Raw genomic sequence first — 24,154 nt, 5'->3', positions numbered from 1 at the left:
GGCTTTAATATCCGGGTCAACTTCGCAGTTTTGTAGTTTATAGATGTCACAACTGACTACAACACTGCTGTTCCGTTGCATTGCTGCAAAGCAAATGTAATTTTCCTATGGCTCGAAGTTCAATGAAAGAGTGCAGGCCACTTAGTTATTTGTGGTAAATGTTTTATTTACAAGTCCACAGTTATAATCAAAGCATATGAGTTATGAATGTGTGTGTTCAGTGCGTTTTGCTGAGGCAGAGCCATCGTTGTGGTACTTCATAGGTGCTCCTGTCCTCTGTGTCGTCATAGGGAACGTGCCACAAGTCCGCTGAAGTCTGGACAATGGTGTCATAGCTGGGAATACTCTACACACACACACACACACACACACACACACACACACACACACACACACACTTAATTGGTATGCTTCTTTCTCTTTGCCTAATTAACAACCCTCTCCTCTCATTCCCGTTCCTCCTCCTCCTCCTGCTCCTCCTCTTCCTCACCTGAAATCGGACTCTCCTGCCTGCTGCGAGGTTTCCATCCACTACCAGCTGGTGGCCTCTCTGCCATTTGAAGAAGAGCCGTCTGGTGGCTCCATCTGGCAGGCAGGCCTTGTGGTCCCTCATCAGGTCCCTACTCACAAACTGACAGTGGTTCCCAGAATGCAAAGTGGCATACAGCAAGAAGGGGTCATCCTCCGAACTGGCACATAGACCAAAAGGTGGGAGGTAAAATCATTAGAAATAAATTCTCTTAAGAACAAAAAGGTTGTAAATAAACAGAGGTATAGCCCGAATAACAATGTGCTGAATGTAACATGTGAATTCATTTTCCCTGTTCTGGTTTGTTCTGGTTGCATGACTGAATTTGTTTTATGTGTTTTCTATGAAGCATGTTCCATACTATTCTTTTTTTCCACTATCAGCTGCTCACATGTTTTCAGTGAAGAAGCAATGAGCTTTCTGTCGAATATGGTCCATGTTGTGTCTCTCCCAGGATCTGGAGGGCCGCAGCATGTGTTTCCTCCCCAACACCAGAACAGTCAGGCCCTGACGCTCCAGCTCCGACACCACCGCCAACAACTGAAACACACACACACACACGCACACACACCTCAATACTTTTATTTATGTTAACATTAACAACTAGAACTTGAATATTCAATTTACAAATGTCTGTCTGGATGCCAGCTCCACTCAGACACCTGTGTCTGTAGCTGCTCCTCCCCCGTGACTAATACAAGTGTTAAGACAAGTTTTTACATGTTTTGCATCTACTAATCTAATGCTGACTGTTTGAAGGGGTGTGTGTGTGTGTGTTAGATTGTATAACATGCCATTGCGTGTTAAAAAGATAAACAGTAGATTAGTTTTTCCAAAAGTTTTGTAAGTTGCACAACAAAAACAAAAAACACACAACATCATAGCAGTGTTACAGACACGCAATGTGTAAATTACATGCATTTGTATGTGCACACACCACAAGTCAGTTTTGTTTTTATTGAAAAAACAAAAAAAAAACTATATATATGAAGAACCATTAAAATCTAGACTGTAAAATTGTGTGTGTGCATGTGCAGAGATTCTGAATAATAAGCAATAAGCACAGTTAGACTGGTAGACCCTGTAAAATATTTAGCTGAACTCTTTTCATCTCTTTTTTTATATCACATTGTCCATGTGCATCTGTGTGTTTTCTCACCGTCTCTGACTGCTTGCTTTTTTCCTTGTTGAAATTTGCTACATTGAGTCCATCTACGACCACATCAAAAGCTGGCTTCCTCTTCACAAACGCCTTGAACCTCTCCAACTCCTGAACAGACACATAAATAGACCGAGAGATAGATGGACAGAAATGAACAGAGAGAGTGATATACTGAGAAAAATAGGTCGGTGGAGGAGTAGATATAAAGAACTGGATAAAGATGGGCAAGTTATACCTGGATATTGTGCCGTATTTTACAAAAACAGTTTAATCTAACCATAGAGGCTCAGAGTATTTTAAAGTAGAGTGTGTAGATGTTAATAGAAGCTTCTTAGAGATGCCTGAAAATGAAAACGAATAAATGATTGTGCAGGAGTTGCAGTGTACTAGAAGTTTTCACTATTCTGTACTAACAAGACAACAAGGACCTACAGCCAAGCTAGCAGCTCTGTGAGGCTATACTTAGGCACAGCGGCGCTTTGAGCTAAATGCTAACATCAGCATGCTAACATGTTCACAATGACAATGCTAACATGTTGATGTTTAGCACATAATATTTACCGTTGGCTAATTAGCACTAAACACAAAGTACACCTGAGGCCGATGGGAATGTCATTAGTTTAGCAGGTATTTGAACATAATCCAAAGTACCAGTTATTTAAGTAAAGTTATTTCAATTCATCCTCTAAGGGCCCATGAATATCTGTCCAATTTCTGTGGTGCAGTCCATCCAGTCTCCCCTGAGATATTTCACTGAATAAGTAATAAATTTGACCTGCTGGTGGCTCTGGGGGAAAAGTCAGGGGATCACCAAAGTCAGCAGGATTCATCCTCTCAACATGAATGTCCACAAAACAATTTATGACAATCCACCCAATAGTTGTTGAGATATTTCCGTCTGGACCAAACCGACAGACTGACATTACCATCCATAGACCCAAGCCGCTAGCATGGCTAAAAATGATCATATAAACTGCAGGACATGGACAAGAAATGTTGCAGTTGTTATATCTTATTTGGGCAAAGGAAAGAATGGTTCTTGTTGCCTTTATATTAGATCTCTTTTTTTCTGTCTCAGTCCTTTAGTGTGCTACCAGCTGGGAGCAAAAGTCCATTCAATTCACAAATTAAGTAGGGCAATCACTCACAAAAAATCTGACAGTCAGTGCATTATCTTACTCAGTTTACGCAGTTCCATTTTGCATTCATGACTACAGAGCCAAAATTAGAAATTAAAAAGTGACTGTCTTAAAAGCTGACAATGAGACTGGCTAATTAACCGGATGTCTGACTAAATATGTGCAGTACTGTAAACGTACAGAAAAAGTCTGCAGAACTCTCTAACAACAGCATGAGGGGCTTGTTCCTTATTGTGGTCACGGAGTGTATCTGAACTCCATCTGGCCCGATGGCTGGCTGGTTTTCTCACTGACTGATCACAGGCCTACCAGTAATAAATCTACCTGGCCTTTCCTTCTCGTTACTGAGCTATCAGAGCACCAGCCGGCAGCTCGACTGACTGTAGAGTACTCTGTGTTATGATAAAGTCTAATAGCTTAGAACATTTACACACTGAGGATGTGGGTAATATCGATTTTTTTCCCCTGTTGGACAAAACTTTTTTTTAAGATAAGGATCAGACTAATATGACAAAATGTAAAGTGGGCCACACTTTATTTGCACTGTACTCAATACTCAAACTTACTTCCTCTAAAAAGCCTAATACACAGTATTTAAGTAAAAACGTCTGACGTGGAAAGACATCTGTAGATAGTCAATGTCTGTCTTAAACTTAATTTTAGTCTAACTACAGCACCAAAAAAAACATGCAGCAAATAGTCAAGTTACAATTTGCTAAATATATTTTTGTCATCTGTTGAATGTGAACACCGCCAAGTTTTCTTTTGCACTTCTGGGAATGAGGAAGACTTCATTATGAGTCCCATTCTAGTCAGTTTGTACCGTAACAGAAAAGTAGTGCTGAAGATTAGAATAGGCCTCCAGCACGTTAACAATGTTAGTACTTTCACTTTTAGATAGCAGCAGTATGGAAATAGGTAGCTGTGAATTCCCCTGGACTTGAAACTTGACTGCGTGCACACTATCACGAACGCACAATCAAATGTGGCTGTAAAAATTAAAAAAAAAAAAAAAAAAAAGGCTGTAATATTCCTCCTCTGATGGAACTGTGATTAAACGCCCGCCTAGCCCTGTTCATGCTCCAGTATCTATTTTGATTGCTTTAATTCACCAAACACATACAAGCACAAATACAGTATGGGACAATAACAATATGCACTTTCACATTGGAGGCTGGTTTTGGTTGAGATGGGGGAGATGTGTGTTTTGAGTGGGAGGCAAAATAAATGAGAGAAAAAGATGGATAGAGTGGAGATGAGGAGAGTCATTGGTTCTGATGGAGAAAGGGTTCAAAAATCCAGAGGAAAAAAGTTTTAAAAAATAAATAAAAAAGATTATATTGGCAGAGGATGAGAGCAGGAGAGGGAGGAAGCGAGAGACGGAGAGAAAGACGGACAGAAAGTCCAGTATAATTATCCAGGGACTTTCCAGAGCTGATATGTGAAACCAGCTCATTGTGCTGCTGTGGATAATATGACTGCTTAAAACACACACATACACACACACACACACACACACACACACACACACACAGATACATTTGCACCTGCATACATAAGCTTACAGTGCCACTCATGCACCCTTATTACACAAAGCACGATACCCTAGAGCATTACCATTGGTGTACAGAATCAGAATGCAAAAAAACTTTACTGACTACAGGATACAGGCTATAATTCCATCTGTCAATTTGAATTCAAACACTTTGATAGGAACTTCCTGTTGCGTTTATCTCACTTTTAATACTTATCATATCAGCTCCACCTTATACTAAGCTTTACATTTTGATTTGGTTAGAAATTTCATATTTCTATTTGTGACAACATCTACTTATATTGTGCATAAAATGCACATTTTATATTTGAGAATCCATATTTAAGTAAAGTTTTGAAATAAATGTGAATAAACAATACATGTAAAAGTATTCATACCAAACTAACATGGTGAGATGGTCGGCAGCGGATTTATTTAACCCCATAAATGTCTATATCATACATTTTACAGTAACATAATGTGTAACTGCAACTGATTCCAAAGCATTATACTGAAGAAAAAAATCCTCTCTGCACATAGAAGTACTTTAGACTGCATTACTTTACATTATACTAAAGATTAGCATGTTCATTCATATATTATTATCACATATCTGTGTTCTTTGAAGGACAATTGGATAGATTTTTTGCTCAAATAAAAAAAGGAGAAGACTGAATTGTGGGAAGATCAGTGTTGTAGTTTGGACATGTTAAAACATCATAAATAGACCAAACTTCTGTTCTTGTTTTGGTATCTGAGGCTTGTAACTGTGCTGAAATATGTGCTATTGGCCCAACACATGAAGGTCCTGTTGGCACAGTTGGCACTGTCCCCTCTTTCAGGGGAGCCGAGCTCCCTGTAGCTCCCCCGTATTTCGAACCCTGATGGTAGGTTATTTAGCTCTAACAGTACACTACATTTATTTGACAGCTATAGTTGCTAGTTACTTTTCAAGTTAAGATTTTACATTAAAAAAAAAAACAAGCGCATGATACGCTTATAAAATTCAATGCATTGCAAAAGGTTAAACCACTTGTTCCCAACCTTTTCGACTCTTACAAAAAAAGCAGTGCCTGGTTGGGGCCCTTTATCATGTTTCAGATGTTGAATGTTGAATTGTTAGCAGTTCCACCAAAGACACATTTCCCCTCAAACTTCTCACATGGTTTCGTTTCAATAACTGTTTAAGGCTAGGTTGACCCACTGGACTAAGCTACCTGTACTGTAAATAAAGTTACTACATCCACCTCGACCAGCTACAACAGTAAAATGCTGCTTGCACACTGATGCATCAGTATTAACAATATAATAACGACACTTTTACTTTTTATACTTAAATTCTGTTGTTAATACTTTTTACTTGTAATGGAGTATTTCTACATTGTGGTATTGACATCACCGCTGGAAACTACAGCCTCAAAAATGACTATTTTTGTTGAAACTGCGCGTCAGCAACAAAATAGGTTTCACAAAAGGTGGTAAATAATGGCTGTTCTAAGTTTGCATCAAATTGCACAGGGGTTTCTATTTTTCTGGTCACTCGGTGGTGTGTCAAAATGCATGACTTGATCTCTGTCTGCTTTTTTATGTGCCTCAACATCTATCTATATATATCTCTCTGTGCTTAAAACACACACAAACACAGCTCCTCTTCCCCTTCGCATTGATGCCCCCGCCTGCATCTGTTGCTTCACTCTTGTCTGAAGCACTCTGTTTGCCCTTAAAATGAATTGCCTCTGATTCAGGAATGAATAAAGTTAAACGGCACGTCTGTCTGCCTTCCTTGGTCTGTCTCCTCTGCGGGAGGTATCTGTGGTCCAGATTCACATGGTGCTCCACATGTTGGAAATCCCCTCAATTTAACTAACTGTTGCACCAACAAACTCCCCCTGACTACCGAAAAACACAAAAGGAAAAACACGCACACTTTCTCCCTTTTCATAAATGGAATATGAGATATTATTAACTCCATGTTAGTGGTGTTGCCAAGTGTCTTTTTGGAACTATTTCAGGTGAAAAACCTTGTTTTTAAAGTTTATTGCCATTGGCATTATAAAAACATACAGCCAGTACATTCCAGTCCAATGAAAAGCTTGTGCCCTGGCTCTCTCTCCACACAGGCAGTGCACATATGCATGCAAGATAAAGTGACGACTGCCTTCTCTTGGTTATAAAAGGGGCATACAAGTTAAATATGCACTCCTCATTTTGCACTTTGCCTGCATGTGTGCGGTGCCCTGTTTGCCAGTATCAAGATCCTAATTGTCTGTGGGCTGAAGCTGTCTAGCAAACAGGTGGTGTGAGTCCTGTCGCTTTGGAAGCACTTTAAAACCATGACCTGAGTGACTGATACCCCCATTGATACACTGAAACTTCAAACACCACGTTTGCTTTCTAAGACGGGAGGAACAGCGGTCCCTGCCACCTCAAAACATGCAAAATATGTCATTTCCATTTCATATTTCGTGTAAAACATTACCAACCTACTGCACCTAAGCAGCAGAATACCTTAAAGAAATAGTTTTGGGAAATGTGCTTATTAGTTTTCTTGCAGAGAATTAGATGAGAAGATTGAAACCACTCAGTTAGCGGTCAGTCAAATATGAAGCTGTTAGCATGAAGACTAGAAACCCCGAGTAAAACCACAAGGTGTGCTTTTTACAGATTAAACCAACCAGACATGTTAATTAGTGAGCTTCAGAAGTGCTGGTAGGCAGATTTTTTTTTTTTTTTTGCTGTTTCCCCCTGTTTCCAGTCTTATTTTCTAAGCTAAACTAACCGGCTGCACGTGCTAGCTTATTTAACGGGCAGATATGAGAGTGGTATCTTTTCATTTAACTCTCAGCAAGAATACGCATATTTCTCAAAACGTCAAACTGTCCCTTTAATCTCTGATTTTATGTTTCTAAGAATGCTGTAAGTAAAGTTAATATAATTTCATGTAATTGTTATCTATAAAATTAACTTTATTATACTAACAAGCATAAAGAGATGGCTCTATCTATTGCAGATACTAGTCTTATCCCACTCTTAAAAAATGACATTATAAAAAGGCCAGAAAAGAGATGACTGGGCAGTATCATCCTGTGTCTCGGACTAATTAATAAATATCAAAGTCATACCAGCCCCGAGAAATGAATTAGTAAAGCCTTCGCTGCCTCAGTGTGCCTGACACTAAACTTAACTTCAAACTGCATCAAAAGGAGATCTGTTCATAAGCTGTTTTACTCTCATTCATCTAGATAGTGAATGCGTTCACACGAGTTTGCTAAGCTGCTTCAACTCACCTCAACAGCCTAGTGCTGCACGTGTACCAGTGACGCCATCTAGCGGAAGTTAGCGAGAAGGAGCTAGAAAGCTAATGTACCATGCTGCTGACAGACAAGCCTCAAAGCAGATTTCTGATTTTGGTTTAGAAAGACAATTTTTCTTTTTCTTTCTTTTTTTTTTTACACATTTTTAAAACAACGTGGAAAAGTTATTTTGGATTATTTATTTCCAATTCGAAAATAAACTGGCAAGTCTTATATAGCATACTGTCGAAGCTGAAAGTTCACACACTTTTGACACCAACCATAGTTAGCATAATGCAATATTAATCGTGTCCTATATTAATCTTAAGGTTAATATGAATGTAGATCATATTTAATGGACAAACTGCAAGCACAAATCAATTATTCACACCTAATATCTTCAAATATATTGTAAATAATCTGTTTATAATTAAAATTTATAATTTCATAAGTGCTTACAATGAAGTTAAATAAAAAATAAACCTGCATACTATGTCTTCAACTCCTAGTAAATATGTATTTAAGCTATTTAAATGCTCTTTATGGCCTTAGATTTGAATTAGAGATTTATTCAGAGTTCTTAAGGATTCATGGAAACCCTGCTTAGTGTGTGTGTGTGTGTGTGTGTGTGTGAGTGTGTGTGTGTGTGTACCTCCGGCGTAGTCTTGATAAAAACATCTCTTCCCTGAATGATGTCAGTCATCACTCTGTCTTTCAGCTGTCGGTACTCCTCAGCAGTCAGCTGGATGGACTCTAACTCAGAACCACAACTCCTACACACACCCCTAAACACACACACATACAGTATGTACATAAATGACACACACGTACATGCATACATACAGAACACACAATTTTTGACCGTGCACAAAGATGGATGAAAACACATAAACTGCGATGAAGATTCACGTTGAGCTAAGAAGTGGTGTAATTACTTTGGGGTGACACTGGTCCAACTTCCGGTCCATTTCTGCCCTGTGACGCTGAAGACAGGGAGGAAGAGGCAGACAGAGAATAGAGAAATGAGAGCGAGGAGCGATGGGTTGAGGTGGATAAAAATGGAAGGGAATGAGATCATGTTAAGTTCGTACATACAGAAAATGACTTCAGGGATGACTGCCGGTTTGTAGTTTTAACTTTTATTAGTATAAAAGGGCGGAAAGAAGCCATGGTTTATTGGCGTCATTATGGTTTTAAAAGCAGCACGTTTAAACTCCATAATTGATAAGACTGATCAAATAATATCTTGTCATCAGTCAATCTGTTGTGTTTTTAGATTTCTAAAAGTTTTTTAGGCAAATTATATCATATTGAAAGACTTTGCCAGTTCCCCACTTAATCCCTCTTTATCTTTATCACACTCCTGTACCTCTCAAACCAGGTCTTGATGCTGCTGGCGAGCCTGTGTTGGGGGTAGATCTGGTTGTTCCTCATGTAGAGCAGAATCCCCAGCAGCCTCTCGTGGTGCTCAGACTGAGACATGGCCTCTGCCGCATTTGTCTCCCTCACTCCCTTAAACATAGCGTCCCAGGTCTCCTGGTGTGGCCTCAGTCCCTTTTCAATCAATTCATCGTAAAGAGTCCAGGCAGTGGTCGTGTCACCGTGTAACATCGCTGCTGAGATGACATAACCATAGTTGCGCGGTGATGGGGTGAAGACCTATTAGGATGACAGTAAAAACCAGGCGATGATAGAGTAGGGATGTCACATCCTCCAGCTTAATGCGTTTCTTTTAAGTAACAATCAAAACACCGTTCACCTTCTTAACCTCGTGCAGGATGCTGACAGCCTCCCTCCACCTCGCCGTCCGGCTGAATGACTTGATAAAGAGGCTGGAGGCGCCCGTATCCAGAGAAGGGAAACTCCCCTGCATAATGTCATAGACATCAAACACCTCGCCGTCGTGGCCGCCGCTCACACACAGCGTCAGGTACCGTAGTAACAGCTCATAAGACAGCGTCCCTGTTTCCATGGCTACAAAAGTCAGCAGAGACCTGTGGAAGAAAAATGCAGTAGATGTTTGTAACATACACACGCTTAATTAATTTACCTTTATAGTGCACTCGCTTATATTTTCTTCTATTTGGTTATTTACAATAAATTTTAAATTATAGTGCTTGAGATTTAACCCAAAATGCTAAAATATAGGGTAGCACTGGTTTTCTTCGCCACTGTAAGCTGTAAACCAACTCGGACAAAACAACAAGGCATAAAATTAGCAGACATAATGTAAAAGTTCCTGTAAGGACAAGTGGACCTCAAAGAAATGTTTTTCAAAATCGCAGACACACAAACACACTCGTCCCCCTCTCACTTGGCGATATCCAGCTCTGCCCCGGAGGCGAACAGCGCACACATCATCTGGATGTCAAAGCGTTGCGAATTTCCCAGAGACTCCTTCAGCTTCCTCCACTCAGCAGCAGAGAGCGGCCGCTCAGGAGGCTGCACCTTCCCTGTGAAACATTCATGCTTCCGTGAAGGAAACTGAAACAATGATTCCCAAACACTTTCATAGATTCATTTAGACTTTATACTAGAAAAACATCATTTAACATAACTTCATCTAAGGGTCTACTGAGCAGGTATAACAAACAAAAATGTGGAATTATTTCTGCAGTTATTTGAACTGCCTTGTCCCTGCACATCATTTGTTTTCTGAAATGTTGTTGTAGTTTGCACCAAAAAGGTCTGACTGTAAGAGAAAACAAAGCTTTCCTGAGTGTAAAAAGATGCCTACTAATAGTTCCAGTATGGCCTACCTGCTCTTCTAGTTGTCCTCCCTTCAGGCTCCTCTTCATCCTGAATGCCCAGAGCTGTTTTACTCTTCAGTATCTCTGTCGTCCACTTTGCCGTCCCAGCAGCAAACACAGATTTGGGGAAGAAAGGCTTCTGCCGAAGAGTGGAGCCCTTACCTCTTCCCTTCACAGCATCATCCCACAACTCCTCTTCCCTACGTCTGATGGTGCCATTTTTGACTCCCCCATGTCCACTGTTCCTTCTGTCTGTCTGTCTGCCACCTGGGTTGGAGTTAGTGTCTCTGGTGCACAGAAAGCGTGCAGAGAGAGGCAGCTGAGGTGACTTGCACAGAGAAGTATTTAGTGTAAAGAAAGCTGAACTTCCCTGGTGAAAGAAAGGCTTTAAGGGTTTCAGGCATATTCTGACTTTTAATATTAAAATGGAGCCCATGTTAGGATGTTTAACCTCCGGTCTTGTGAGAACTTAATGTAGATTATTTATCACTAAACTTCACATTCACTTACGTTATAAATCAGCTATAATCCTTAACTTACATGCCATATACAAACTGTCGAAACACTTATTTCCCAAACCAACTGACCGCAAAACTATCACATGCTGTTGGTTGAATAAATCAATGACCTGGAAATGAGACTAGCCAGCTAACATTGCTATTTCCAAATGCTAGCAGTTACTTAAAGATAACTATCACTCTCTCGTTGGCTCTATAGCTCATTATAACCATTTAAATACGACTCACACTTCCCTTCCATATTCAAATTAAATAACTAAAACAGCTTCTTTCTTTCTACATAACTTCATGGATAAACACAACTGTGGGCATGACTCTAGTCGCACATCCTGACGTCATCAATGCTCGACAGCTCCGTTGGTGAGCTGCGTCAAGTTTTTAAGGATAACCATAGAAAGACCGGAATAAGCAATTTGGTTTTAAAATGAAGGCGCAAATTGTCACTATCACATAATAAAGAAGACATACAAAATATTTGAATAATATTTTCGAAAAATATCATGTTCATATTAATTTCCTAAAGATTTGCACAGACGCATGTTCTTTATTGTACTTTACTTACTTTATGTAGCCTACTCTAATTTGTGTTACATCTGTGCCTCCTCCCTTAGAATTTTTGGTTTTAAATAGACTTCCTTTAATGATAGCATTGATGACTTTACAATTAACAATTGTTTTGAATCGATAGCAACCAAGACATCTACTTAGCTGCTTAATTGTTTGGCTTTTGTGGGGTTTACGTTTTCTCAGACGTATAGAAATTACGCTTTCATTTTGAAATAGAAAAATCCAAACCGGAAGCCACATTCTTGTTCAGTCAGCAACTTGACGTTGTCCCATTTATTTTGGCTGCTCGGCTACTTCAGTACATAAGTCTACCCTACTTTGTATTTGACTTTTGGGATGGAACGGTTGTACTGATGAAACATTAGATTCACTTCGGAGCAGGTATGGCTAAAGAACAACAGCCTCACTGGTCGGATATTTTGAAAAGGAAGTTAGCAAACTCCAAAAAAGGTGAGACAAAATGTAAACTAACCTTACATACTGGCTAACGTTAGCTACTTTGGATTGGTATCTGTCCAGCGAAAGTCGTTGGTTAGCTGTTAGCTAAGTCAACATTAACATTTATGTGAATTCCTTTGATTTTACTGACACCAAGTTATGTTTGATCCATGCCCCCTGTTGCCGTACAGATAAGAGAAGCGATGAGGAAATGAAAGCAGAAGAAACTGAGCTGTTCACCAAATATTACACAGAGTGGAAGGGAGGAGGCGACAAAGACAAGTCCTACAAGAACATCCCACGGTTTTACTACAGGGTATTATTAAAATACACGGCATATGTAAACCCTGTGAAAACTGCTGCCATGCATGTAATTTTGAGTGTGCTATGGTACAAGACAGAGGACTAAACTCTGTGCCATCACCAAATCCCCATAACAGCATTTGCCAAAGAAATGTCCTGTTGAAGAAAAACAAGGATATGTAGGAACAAGAGGTATAGTCATATATATTTTTGCCCCCAAATAATAAAACTACAAGATTAATTTGGATAAGCTACTGTGTGACAGGATGCCCCAAACTTTTGTTAATAATATATGACACTAGAACAATGCAAAGCAGTGAAATGCAGTTTTAGCAGTAGTAACTGATGGCGTAATTGAAGCATTCCAGGACTGGCAGTCAGTTTTATTCTGCAAGGTGTCTGATGACGAGCCTGTTCCACAACTCAGCTGTTTGACGGGGTGGTGATGATGATGATGCTCTTACATCACAGTAGGATACAGCAGTAATATTGAAACAGTGGTGGTGGTGATGAAGATTATGATGTTGATCCCGTTATCACTGATCGTGTAGTTGCCAGCAGAGGATGAAGTATTACTTCAGAAGCTGAGAGAGGAATCCAGAGCCGTCTTCCTCCAGAGGAAGAGCAGAGAACTGCTGGATAATGAGGAACTACAGGTAAAACACACACACACACACACACACTTAAAAGTAGCCAGACACAACATAATGACTGACTTCTGCATGAATAACAACACTGTAGGTTTGTATTATTTGGTGTCCGTCTGCTTTGTTGTCTTTCTTATCTTTCTCTTTGTCTTTCTGTAGAATCTGTGGTTTCTGCTCGATAAGCACCAGGTGCCTCCAGTAAGTGGAGAGGAGGCCATGATCAGCTATGAAGCCTACCTGCAGGTGGGGGAGAAGGCCGGGCCCAAGTGCAAGTAAGTAACAGGAAGTAGAGATTTACTGGCAACAGCACAGATTGGGTAAAACCCCCTGCGCCGGTCTTGTTTTATAGTGCAGCGTGTTCTTGTTCGCACCAAGGATTCATGCTAGATCAAAGGCTGATTATGGAGAAATCCCTTCAGTGTGTCTTGGCTGATGGGATAACTGTATATTCAGATCAGACAAAAACACATCAAATCCTAACTGCATTGAAAATGTGATCACTACCTCTGGAAGTTGTCAGAGATGCATTTGGCCATATATTTAAAAAGGAAGTAATGTTTTCATTGTGGTAACGGAGAAAGAGAAAGTCTGACTTTGATGTGTACAGCAGAGACTAATTTTAATCTTGGAAAAGTCAGCTAAAGGAATCCTGTTCCTAGGGGGAAGAAACATGTTAATAGCAGATGTAACGGGGGGTGGGGGGGCGCATCTGGCTTTCAGATCAAATAGAGTAACGTACTGAGATGTAACAATTTCTCTCCCCTTCTCTCCTGTCTTTGCTTCAGAAAATTCTTCACAGCCAGCGTGTACGCCAAGCTGCTCCAAAGCGACCCTTACGGCAGGATCTCCATCATGCAGTTCTTTAACTACGTCATGAGGAAAGGTCTGGACCTTCATTTGCAAAAATCTGCAAAAGATAAAAAAGTATAACATCTCTTGAAAAGTTTGAACAACAACAACAGATTCAGGTCTTAAAGGCTTCTTTACTATCAACTTAGGTCAAGATATTTCCTTTTGATATTTGGGTTTGTTAGTATCTCCCAGCCCTGTTTACTTACCTGGATTTATCTGTACTGGTGAATATCTTGTCACTGAATGTTGCTCATTTCTATTCTCTCTGTGCATATAGTATGGCTGCATCAGACCCGGATAGGTCTGAGTCTCTACGATGTAGCAGGACAGGGCCACCTCAGAGAGTCGGTAAGCACAAATTTCAGCTGAAGTGATATACAAAGTTTTTGGAGCAGCCTGTAGGAGAATAATGGTTTGCACCATGCCAGGAAAAGCTGACACTCATTACTCTGTGTAGGATCTGGAGAACTACATCCTGGAGCTGATCCCCACTCTGCCTCAGCTGGACGGACTGGAGAAGTCCTTCTACTCTTTCTACGTCTGCACTGCTGTTCGCAAGTTCTTTTTCTTCCTCGACCCACTCCGAACAGGTGAGACTGAACGCCACGCATGGTGAAAATGTATCTCTTGAATAACACACGTCAAAGCGTACCGTTAAGTATTTTTAAATGGGCAGTACAGACGGGGGTAATGGGTAAAGAAACATGTCCAGAGAGGGCACATGTGCTTTATTAGAAGTGATATCTGTGGTTAGAATGTGTGTTTATAAGGATGCAGGAAGAGACGGGGTTTACAAAGTCAACAACATTTCCTTTACTGAGGGTGTTTGTGGGTTTTTTTTGTTTTGTTTTTTCAGGAAAGATTAAAATCCAGGATATATTGGCCTGCAGTTTTCTGGACGACTTGTTGGAGGTAGAATTTTTTTATTTTTTTATTTTTTTATCACTCACATTTCTTAACCTTTTTAAGTCCAAATCCATTGTTTTCTTTTCACAACCCCTCCTGTGTTCATTTATACTTTGCAATCAATTGTGTAGGTGAATGTGTTAAATGTTACATGTTTATTAGGTTTCTACACTACCAGCAGGCAGTTAAAGGACCTAGGTTTGTTTGTTTATTTTAAAGGGGCAGTCTCCCTGAAAGATGTCATTTTGTAGTTGTTATATATGTTTTAATGTTTCTTTATGAAATGGGCCAACATTACAAGGCAAATTCATTGTTAAGAAGTACTGCCACAAGTGTAAAGACCAGCTGATGTCATTTCTTGCTTCCCCCCCCCCCAGCTGAGAGATGAGGAGCTGTCTAAAGAGAGTCAGGAGTCCAACTGGTTCTCGGCGCCCTCGGCTCTCCGAGTCTACGGTGAGAAAACGTGCGTGTGTGTGTGTGTGTGTGTGTGAGAATGTGTCGGTCTCACAGCAAATGTTCATGATGGTCATGCAGGTGTTAGGGGCCTTGCAGTACAATTCATTTTCAGCACTGTGGTTAATGATCAGATACTTCAGTTCCAATATCACATGTTAGATACATTATCTGTGCCAGCTAAATTACGACTTTGGTGGAAGCGGTGTGAATCTTGAGATTTTCTGTTTTTCCAGTGTGTAATTAACTGATATTAATATCTATTTTTCTCTTTCCTCAATATGAAGAAGAAAGTTAGAAAATTCTCAAAGTCAAAGGTTGATGCCCTGCAGTACATATGAACTCCACATCACTTTTATCAGTATTTGCTGAACTGATTCTGGGTCAATAAAAATAAAGACGCTTGCTGTGTCTATGTAAGAAATCAGCTCAGTAAAGATCACAGACTACAGCCTGTCAGTGGCTGTGCTTTGTGTTGTTGTTGTTATTTCTGGATTTTTTTAAAATTTATTTTTGAAATCTTTACAGGCCAGTACCTCAACCTGGATAAGGACCACAACGGCATGCTGAGCAAAGAGGAGCTTTCACGCTACGGCACAGCTACGCTCACCTCAGTCTTCCTGGACAGAGTGTTTCAGGAGTGCCTCACCTACGATGGAGAAATGGTACAATCAACAACAGTCGTTGTGGTACGCACATACAGATGGGTGACAGATTAAAGGACAGCTTCAACGCTCCTCGCCATCGACGTTCTGTTTGTCCTCTCATTTGTTCAGGGGCTTTCTTTTAATTGCTCACCTGTCTGTATGTTAATGTTCAACTTCAAACAAGCTCATGAAGTTCCTCTCAAGCTGCTCATTTGAGTGAACACAGTGTGTCCTCTCTGGGCAGCTGACACACACACACACACAATTATAGGGTATTGGTCTCCTCCATGCATCATTTTAGAATTCTGTGTGCTGGGTCTAAATTGGATATTTACTGTACGTAATTGTGTTCCTCTTCTTCAACCTCAGGACTATAAGACCTATCTAGACTTTGTATTGGCATTGGAAAACAGGAAGGAGCCAGCAGCGTTACAGTATATTTTCAAACTTTTGGACATGGAGAATCAAGGATACCTCAACGTCTTCTCCCTCAACTATTTCTTCAGGGTATCAGCTGCACATCCCTCACACAAACACACTAATGGTTCAACACTTGCATGCAAAGAATATCTTGTTTGTATCACTATGGTGGATCATCCACTTGTTACACTGATTCTTAAAATCCTTCGGCAATCACCAAATTCTCATCCTAGCTCCTGACTGTACGCCCCTTTTTAAGGCCAGGACCTAGCTTGTATATTTTTCATCTTTGTATTTTTTAGGATCAGAAATACAAGATCACACACACACACACACACACCACAAACATTCATTCACTCATTCATTCTGTGTTGTGTTTCATGACACTGTCCTTTTTGTTCTTCAGGCCATCCAGGAGCAGATGAAAATCCACAGTCAGGAGCCTGTCTCCTTCCAGGATGTCAAGGTATATTACACACACACACACACACACACACACACACACACACAATCCAGCCAAGTTTCTTTAACACGCCGATCCTTGTACACAACCTTGCTATATTTATGGCAGTAATGTAGTGGGTGCTTTTAAGATGGTGAATGTTACTTTCTGTTTATTTTCAATGAGAGCTGTCCAATGTCTTTCTCACACAGCTAATGATGGGTCCGTCTCAGTTAGATTTCCATTTATTTTAGTTGACAGAAGGTTCAACCGAGCTGTACAGATTTTTTGACCCTCTGTTATGTCAAATAGAGACATTCTTTGTTTTTGGGGTAAAAAAGATGAACAGTGTGACCACTGTCTCTCCTCAGGATGAGATCTTTGACATGGTGAAGCCTAAAGACCCCTATAAGATCACTCTCCAGGACTTGGTAAACAGTTGCCAGGGTGATACCGTCACCAGCATCCTGATTGACCTCAACGGCTTCTGGACCTATGAGAACAGAGAAGTGCTGGTTGCCACTGACAACGACAGCGGCAACACATCTGACCTCGACGACACCTGAGGATGATTTGGGGTTGAAGTGTGGTAGAGACACTCCAAAAGGCCAGTTTCACTACCCACCTGAAACTCAGGTGTCCTGTTGAAGTGTCAGCGCTGAAGTGAACTCTTACTGCTGACTCAGGTCCCTCTGGTTAAGGCTTAGCTAAATGTCTACATTGAGGAGATGAACAGAGAAAAATGACTGAGCTGGTTGGAAGGAAGAAAGCCAGATTGGTGTTTTGTGTGAATATTCTTCTGTGTTCCTGACTGTTGTTTTCCTGTAAAAAAAAAAAAAAAAAAAAAAAAAAAGACCTAATACACGTTTTTGTCATTGATCTTTTAAAATAAATGTTTCCTTTTTTGACAGTGCCTAAATGTTTCACTTTTTTGTTTGTATAATAAAAGCACCTAATCATTTACACCCACTGAAATCAAACAGGTGTGAGAAAATAAAAAAAAATCCTAATACAAACGCAAACGACTGATTGGCTGTCAAATTAAACTTAAAGTGACTATAATTGATACTTTTATATTAACAGTGGATCAAGTGACTGCATGAAATGTGACGAACCAACAGAGAATTATCATCTGACTATTCAGTTACCCTCAGCTGTACAGAGCTTTTTAGTGTCTTTCAGCTCGTTGTTTTGGTTCCGTCATAGCGTCAGTTTTGGCTGGAGCGGGCGGCTGTTTGCAGCGGAAAAGCTCTAAAAACCCACTGCACACTACCTGCCAAGCACCACGCGGCAAACCAACAACTAGCTGGTGATATTCACCAGTATTAAGGTGGAGTATTTAGCAGCTCAGATATTTCCCTCAGGAGCTGGTGAAAACCAAAAACAGAGCTAAAAGGAGAGTATTGGAAGTACATTCGCTGAGTGGGCAGAAACACGACTGCAAATGAATGAATACTGCTGCATGTGTAAATAATCATGCATATGGCTAACAAGTTTGCCATGTCAACTGAAAAGTTGATTACATGTTTTGTTCACAGCTTGTTTTACTGCCCCCAAGTGGCCCAAAAAAACATGTTACGGCAGAGTAGGGATTTCTGGCACAACTTCACCTACTTCCAAGGTGGGGTTTAAATGCACAATAACAAGTCATTTCAAAAGCATGGAAGTTCATTCTTGGCTTTGGGATCAGTATGTGTGACAAAATACTCTCAGCTCCTGTCCACTTACTATCTTTTGGAGGTTACAAATGCATCTCATGGCCTTCATCAGCGAATGGAAGTTGCATAATTTTACCCCTCTTCCGAAATTTTATTTTCACCACTGGTGATGAAGACGTAATGTTAGAACATCATAATTGTACATAATGATAATTAAATCTGAACTGTAGATATGCAGAACATGCCCACAACTCTTTTCACCTTGAATTTTGTTTTATCACATGATTCTGATGTTGAAAATAAATAGAAACCATGTTTTGAGATTTCATGCTGAAACAAGTCGCAGAGCTGGGCCATGAGATGGAGAGATTCAAAAGTAAATAAAACTGAAAACAAACAAGTTGGAATCTGAGTTTTACAAGATGGTTGGGATTGTTTGAAAAAAAAAAAAAACTTCACGGTTTTAATGACTAATTTGTATGCCTGCTAGTACATGGTAAAGCTATCATTAAAGAAACTTTCCAGGAAGTAAAACAGGTGGTTAATTCCTTTATAACACAGTGGAATAACTGTGAAAAAGTAATTTGTTAAATTATGTATGATAATAAAAAACAAAAGTCAACCTTTTGAATCTTTAAAGGTTTTATTAACACACAGATACAAATATAAATAAGCAAATAGAGATTCATTAAAAGTTTGTCAAAGTAACCAAAGCTTTTGCATATGTTTGCCCTTTTTACACATAAAAAAGCATGAACAATATTCTTCTTTGACTACTGTGTTAACATACCATACATTTTATGGTCTGATTTGTTGGGATTTCATTTTCAGTATATCGTTAAAGCCCATTTTGAAAAGAGCTGCGGCTCTGAGGAGATCTGAGGCTTGTCACCACACCACACAGCCATATCAGTGGATAAAAATAATCGATAAGAAGCTTATGACAGCGCAGTCTCAGCATTACGCCTGAACACTCATATGAAACATTTCCACAAGGACCCTTTAACCCTCGACACACACATGAAGGTACTAGCAGGTAGCAGTGTGTGGACAACTTTACTTGCCAATCAGTCATCAAGACATTAGCAGATTTTCAAAGATTTGAACTATACTGATATTATTAATGAATCTACATTGGCTAAAAAAAAAGAGGCACTTTTGGTATCTCCAACAGAAAAGAATTAGTACTACTTCACGCAAGTTGTTTCTGTTTGTCATATATATATCATGACAGAAACACATTTTTACATTGTGACAAGTAGAAAGTAAAGAAAGCAGATCATTTCTGTGAGGTCAGTATTGAAGTCAGTTTGAACAATGACTTGCCCGGCTTAAAATCTCAATTATGTAATCAATACACTACGCACATGGACCAGTGGTGCTATGGCTGATAAATTGTAGCTAACAGCTGTGAGCCCATTCACATGCAGCAGCGAAGCCTGGGATTCACTACAGAGTCAAGTACTGTACCAAGATCCTAGCAGGGATAGTTACAGTCAGGCTCTAGTCACAACTACTGGATGGTACAGTACACCACATCTGAGCAGGCAGATCTTGTGCTCTGGAGGGAAACAAGATGTTCGAAGATTGTAGTCAAATTAGTAATTAACATACGAAACCGATCATCATACCAATCAAACTAGCTTTTGGATTAACCAGCCCTTAGTTTGACTCTGCAGCAGTGATCCATGGCTCATGGCTCTGTATGTAAGTGATCAATTAAGTTCACGCACAATACGTCCACATATTACACGTGCCCTGTTCAAAGAGCAAGGAGGTGCAGTAGCCTTGAGGAAGTATTCGAGCCTACTAAAAGACTGAGGCAGCAGGGTTGTCATTTGCATTTGGATATTATGTTGAACATATAAGGTGTGGTTTGATAAAACTCAAGGACTCAGGACTCTGTTTTCTGTTAAATCTTGGCATTGGTTAATAAATAAGCAGGTGTTTGTCCAGTGAGGACATTTTTAAACAGTAAGTAAGTCATTTACATACTGTGAATGAGTAGATGAGTAATTTCAATGCCATCTGTTCATCTCCATAACCTTTAAACTTTTACTTGTATTTCTAAATTCCAGAGATGACAGTATAGCAATGACAGGCTGAATTGGACGTTCCCAGTGCGCTACACCGGTTCTGGCTGCTGTTCTCATCACTCCCTGCTCACCTGTATAGCTTGGAAGTCAAAAACTATCCAGCTCTATTTCACTTTGCAAACGCACACACACCAGGTGTGGACAACGATGTCAGGGACAGGAAGCAAAGGAAGAGACTGAGAGCAGAAATGGCTAGGCAGTGCCAGTATCAGGCCATGCCATTACAAAATTGACTAAACTTATGAAATGTCTTACTTGCATATATACAGCAGCAGGTTCAACAATTGCACAGCATGTGTCTGTTGATGTTGCTGCTTATCCCAGGGATGGGGCCAATTCACTTTCTGTTCAGTTCAGAAATAAACTGAGATTGATGCCTTTTTCTCAATCAGATTAAAATCCAGCATTTATCTCACTTTCTCAACTGATGTCAATTTAAAGTGAGTTGAGCCCGGACCCAGTTTGGTCAACAAATAGTTAAATGATACGTCTCAGTCTTGCATAGGATTTCACACTATACACAAATTTACATTCACAGGTAAGTCTAGTGCAGCCACTTCCACAGCCCTTTTCATTTTTCCCTGCACTGTGTACTAAGATCTCTTTTTATAAAATAAAAACATAGAAAAATAACAACATTATTAATCTATACAGCTAAGTAAATCAAGGTTATGCCAAATGTGTGAATGTTAGTCGTTTGTCTGTGAGTCAGTTTTCAGGAGGGGAGGGGAGAAGGGACTCTGTTGGTGTCTGGAGTGAGAGGAGGCTCAGGTTCGAGCTCAAAGCTAATGTTTACAAAGGAAGCTCCAGACACTTCTGGCTGCGTCACAGTAGCAGGATGAGGCCCATCCTGCTCGCCTCTACGCTGCTCTGCAAACCGACGCTCCGCCGTCTCAGCCAGATGGTTCTCCTCCTCTTCCTCCTCCTCCTGCAGGAGAACGCCGGTGTTCATAGCATTTAATACTGTTTATTCTTGTTCCTAACTCTGCGTAAACAGCTTTTGAGGTGTGACTTTATTCATATTTACACACACATGAAACTCAAGGATGTGTGTGTGTGTGTGTGTGTGTGTGTGTGTGTGTGTGTGTGCACGTGTCCTACCTCTTTCTTTATACGGTAGTACTCGTCGATAGCATACTGGTATTTAGGAGTAGTGATGCCGAACAGAGAGGCCAGTCTCTCTCCCATGTAGTCACACACTACAGGAAACACAAACACACACATTCAATAAAGAGAACATCTAACACTTAACCCAGCTTTTTGTGTTTATCACTTGAGGCGTGATACGAAGGGGACCAAAAACAACCAAATACAATTAAAGTGTGAAACAAGCTGCAAAATACATTCTGATACGTTCCTGTAAAGCATCTAATTTGTACAGTTAGCTAATATTCCAGCATTTCCTGACTTCCTCTGTCTGGAAAACACCTCATAACATTTCATTACTACGTAGTAAGAACCCAGTAAGATGTGATTGGTCCTTGCTAGCATGAATGCCAACTGTGACAGTAGACTACTTTACCTGAGACAGTGGAGGTGGCCATTCTCCACATGTGGAACCAGAAATATGGACCCCAGGTCAGTTTGGACTAAAATACATATGAAGAGAATCATGACAATAAGATCACACATCTGCTGGTCAAACACAAAAGAACAAATTTGACCTAAGATTACAAGCATCATGAAAGGATTTAAAAGCGTCTTTTACACTTTATGTCCACATAAAGCAGCAGTGCAGTGTAGTGATAAGGAACATCGCCCTTCAAGTTGACAGCATGACCTTCTGCCATAAGCATTGTACACCAACACTCTTTTGATGCATGTTACCTGTTTATGATTTCTTGTTTTTAAAATTTTTCAACATTCAATGCCTTTATTAGTCGAAAGTAGTGAGATGATGGAAATCAGGGTAGAGAGACAGAGACAGACATGCAACAAAGGTCCCTGAACAAGGGACGGTGTGATTCCTGGTCAACCCCTTAAACCCCTAGGCCGCCAGGGCGCCCCTGTGTAAATGTGTAACCACAGGTACAAGGGCTCAAAATGCTCTATGTGAACTGGGACAGCATGTTGCCTGGGGTAAGTGAGGCTCATAATACATATATAGTTCAATTAACTGCAGTGCTTGGGTTCACTTTCAGTTCAGTTTACACTTCCACTCATGCTCTCCTTCTTTTTTAAGAGGTGAGCACTGCCGTCTACCACTGTGTCCTTCTTGAAAGTATCCCTAGCAGCTGCCAGAAAGGTCAGAATTTTTTATATCCTACACATAATTTCCTAGTTAAGAGCCTTATATTTAGTGAATTTTATCTATACAGACTTTTTAAGGAGTCTTATCTTTTGAGACTAATTTCCCAGCTGGAATGGATTTGCAAGTGACTGGCCATTTAAGAAATGAAATCTGAGGCGGTTTCAGTATCTGCAAAATCCTGATGGTTAAGTGACTATGAAAGTTTTTGATCTCAGCCTACCGAGTCCACAGTTATGACTTCTTTCTTCACAGGCTCCTCCTCTTCCTCCTCTTCATCGGTGCTGTACTCCTCCATAGTCTCTCCACTGGCAAAGTGGATGGTCCTGCGGGGAACCTTCACCCTCCCCTGCCTCCCCGCAGAGTTTCCCATCTCCACCCTCTCTAAGTCTGTCGCCTCTCCTGGACTCTGAATAGTTAAAAATAGACAATACATGTATATGATGCCATCACCATTATTATTGGTAATTTACAGTATATTATTATGAGCTTCTGAATGATTTGTAAATGCTAAAGTGCCGATAAGCAAGGCGCAAGAATGCTAACAGATATTCTAATGTTGTTCGATGTGCCCTCCCACACTCTGGTAGTGTATTTGGCAGAATGAAATCATAAAAAATAAAACATAAGTAACTTACCTAACAAAGTTATTTAACTTGTGTTATATGTAGTTAAATTATTTTCTCATTATGTGCTGTAGCTACACGGGGAGTAAGTACAGTAAATCATCCCAAATAATGCTATAACAAAACACAGTTAACGTTGCCACTGCAAAGCACTGGTGCGTTAGTTACCCTAATTTAGCTAGTTTGTTGACTGTTAGCTTCTCAGCTAAGGAAGTAATTCGGTATTAATTTAAAAAGTATTTGTTTTATCATTCCCAAACACGAACATTGGCCTAAGTTGTATCGCACGGACTAACCTTATCAGTTTCCATAGTTTTTCCCAGTGAAACGTTGACATTAGTTAAATACAACGACAAGTCTGACATCTCAGTCACGGCTTCCACCTCACTACGATGTTGCTGTCTGCGTTCTGCTGGCAACACTTCCTGTCTGATTTCTTCAGAATAAAAGGTTTTGCGCAAAGGTTTTGTTCGGCAGCAAAGTTCAGCCATACTGTACTACATTCTTGTGTTTGGTGGTAACTGTTCTGCACAACATAAATTCCCTTTCCACTTTCCAATATTGCCATACAGTTTATATATTCTTTTTAAAGAGATGTCTTTTATTAATTTGATCGTCAATAAACCTAGAAACACAAATAAGACCCATTGTTGATCAACATTTACACAGAAGTGAGCACATTTAGTGTGCATCTAGAGAAAAACACATAAATAATATAATTAGTTAGACATGAGGTGGAAGCGAGACAAATGTAGAAAAATAAACTAACATAAAATAAAAAATACTAATCTACTTCATTACACTTCACAAATATTGTACTTTTTATTCCACTATTTTATGTCTATACTTTATAGTTACTTTGCAGAATAAGATGATAAAAACCTATAATGAGCATGTAAAATTGGATGCACGTTTATAAAGTAAAT

The 24,154-nt window shown here is 39.9% G+C and overlaps 3 protein-coding genes across 4 annotated transcripts; 1 reads left to right on the top strand and 2 right to left on the bottom strand.

Moving 5' to 3' along the window:
• Positions 1-145: 145 nt before the first annotated feature.
• Positions 146-11,290, bottom strand: LOC122862267 (protein only RNase P catalytic subunit). Its single transcript, XM_044167621.1, has 10 exons — positions 10,417-11,290; positions 9,972-10,110; positions 9,417-9,651; positions 9,027-9,316; positions 8,593-8,640; positions 8,310-8,442; positions 1,689-1,799; positions 921-1,069; positions 491-689; positions 146-346 (listed from the first exon to the last, which is right to left on the bottom strand). Exons 1-10 carry the CDS (start codon positions 10,841-10,843, stop codon positions 218-220), a joined length of 1,860 nt encoding a protein of 619 aa, XP_044023556.1. The 5' UTR covers positions 10,844-11,290; the 3' UTR covers positions 146-217.
• Positions 11,291-11,728: 438 nt separating this feature from the next.
• Positions 11,729-17,513, top strand: ppp2r3c (protein phosphatase 2, regulatory subunit B'', gamma). 2 transcript variants are annotated; one of them, XM_044167622.1, is made up of 13 exons: positions 11,729-11,942; positions 12,122-12,246; positions 12,785-12,889; positions 13,040-13,152; positions 13,666-13,763; positions 14,010-14,080; positions 14,190-14,322; positions 14,589-14,644; positions 15,016-15,091; positions 15,620-15,780; positions 16,108-16,245; positions 16,565-16,624; positions 16,972-17,513. In XM_044167622.1, the coding sequence occupies exons 1-13, from the start codon at positions 11,876-11,878 to the stop codon at positions 17,164-17,166; spliced, it is 1,398 nt and encodes a 465-aa protein (XP_044023557.1). In that variant the 5' UTR covers positions 11,729-11,875; the 3' UTR covers positions 17,167-17,513. The 2 variants fall into 2 exon arrangements, with proteins under 2 accessions (XP_044023557.1, XP_044023558.1); XM_044167623.1 differs by having other exon boundaries at positions 11,734-11,942; positions 15,620-15,756.
• Positions 17,514-18,882: 1,369 nt separating this feature from the next.
• fam177a1 (family with sequence similarity 177 member A1) lies at positions 18,883-23,734 on the bottom strand. Its single transcript, XM_044167620.1, has 5 exons — positions 23,525-23,734; positions 22,826-23,011; positions 21,877-21,943; positions 21,456-21,553; positions 18,883-21,282 (listed from the first exon to the last, which is right to left on the bottom strand). Exons 1-5 carry the CDS (start codon positions 23,717-23,719, stop codon positions 21,070-21,072), a joined length of 759 nt encoding a protein of 252 aa, XP_044023555.1. The 5' UTR covers positions 23,720-23,734; the 3' UTR covers positions 18,883-21,069.
• Positions 23,735-24,154: the final 420 nt, after the last annotated feature.

Source organism: Siniperca chuatsi, linkage group LG15, assembly GCF_020085105.1.
Source record: "Siniperca chuatsi isolate FFG_IHB_CAS linkage group LG15, ASM2008510v1, whole genome shotgun sequence".
Classification (NCBI taxonomy): domain Eukaryota; kingdom Metazoa; phylum Chordata; class Actinopteri; order Centrarchiformes; family Sinipercidae; genus Siniperca; species Siniperca chuatsi.
Note: the sequence above shows the minus strand (reverse complement) of the source record. Positions and strands in the feature narration are given on the sequence as shown.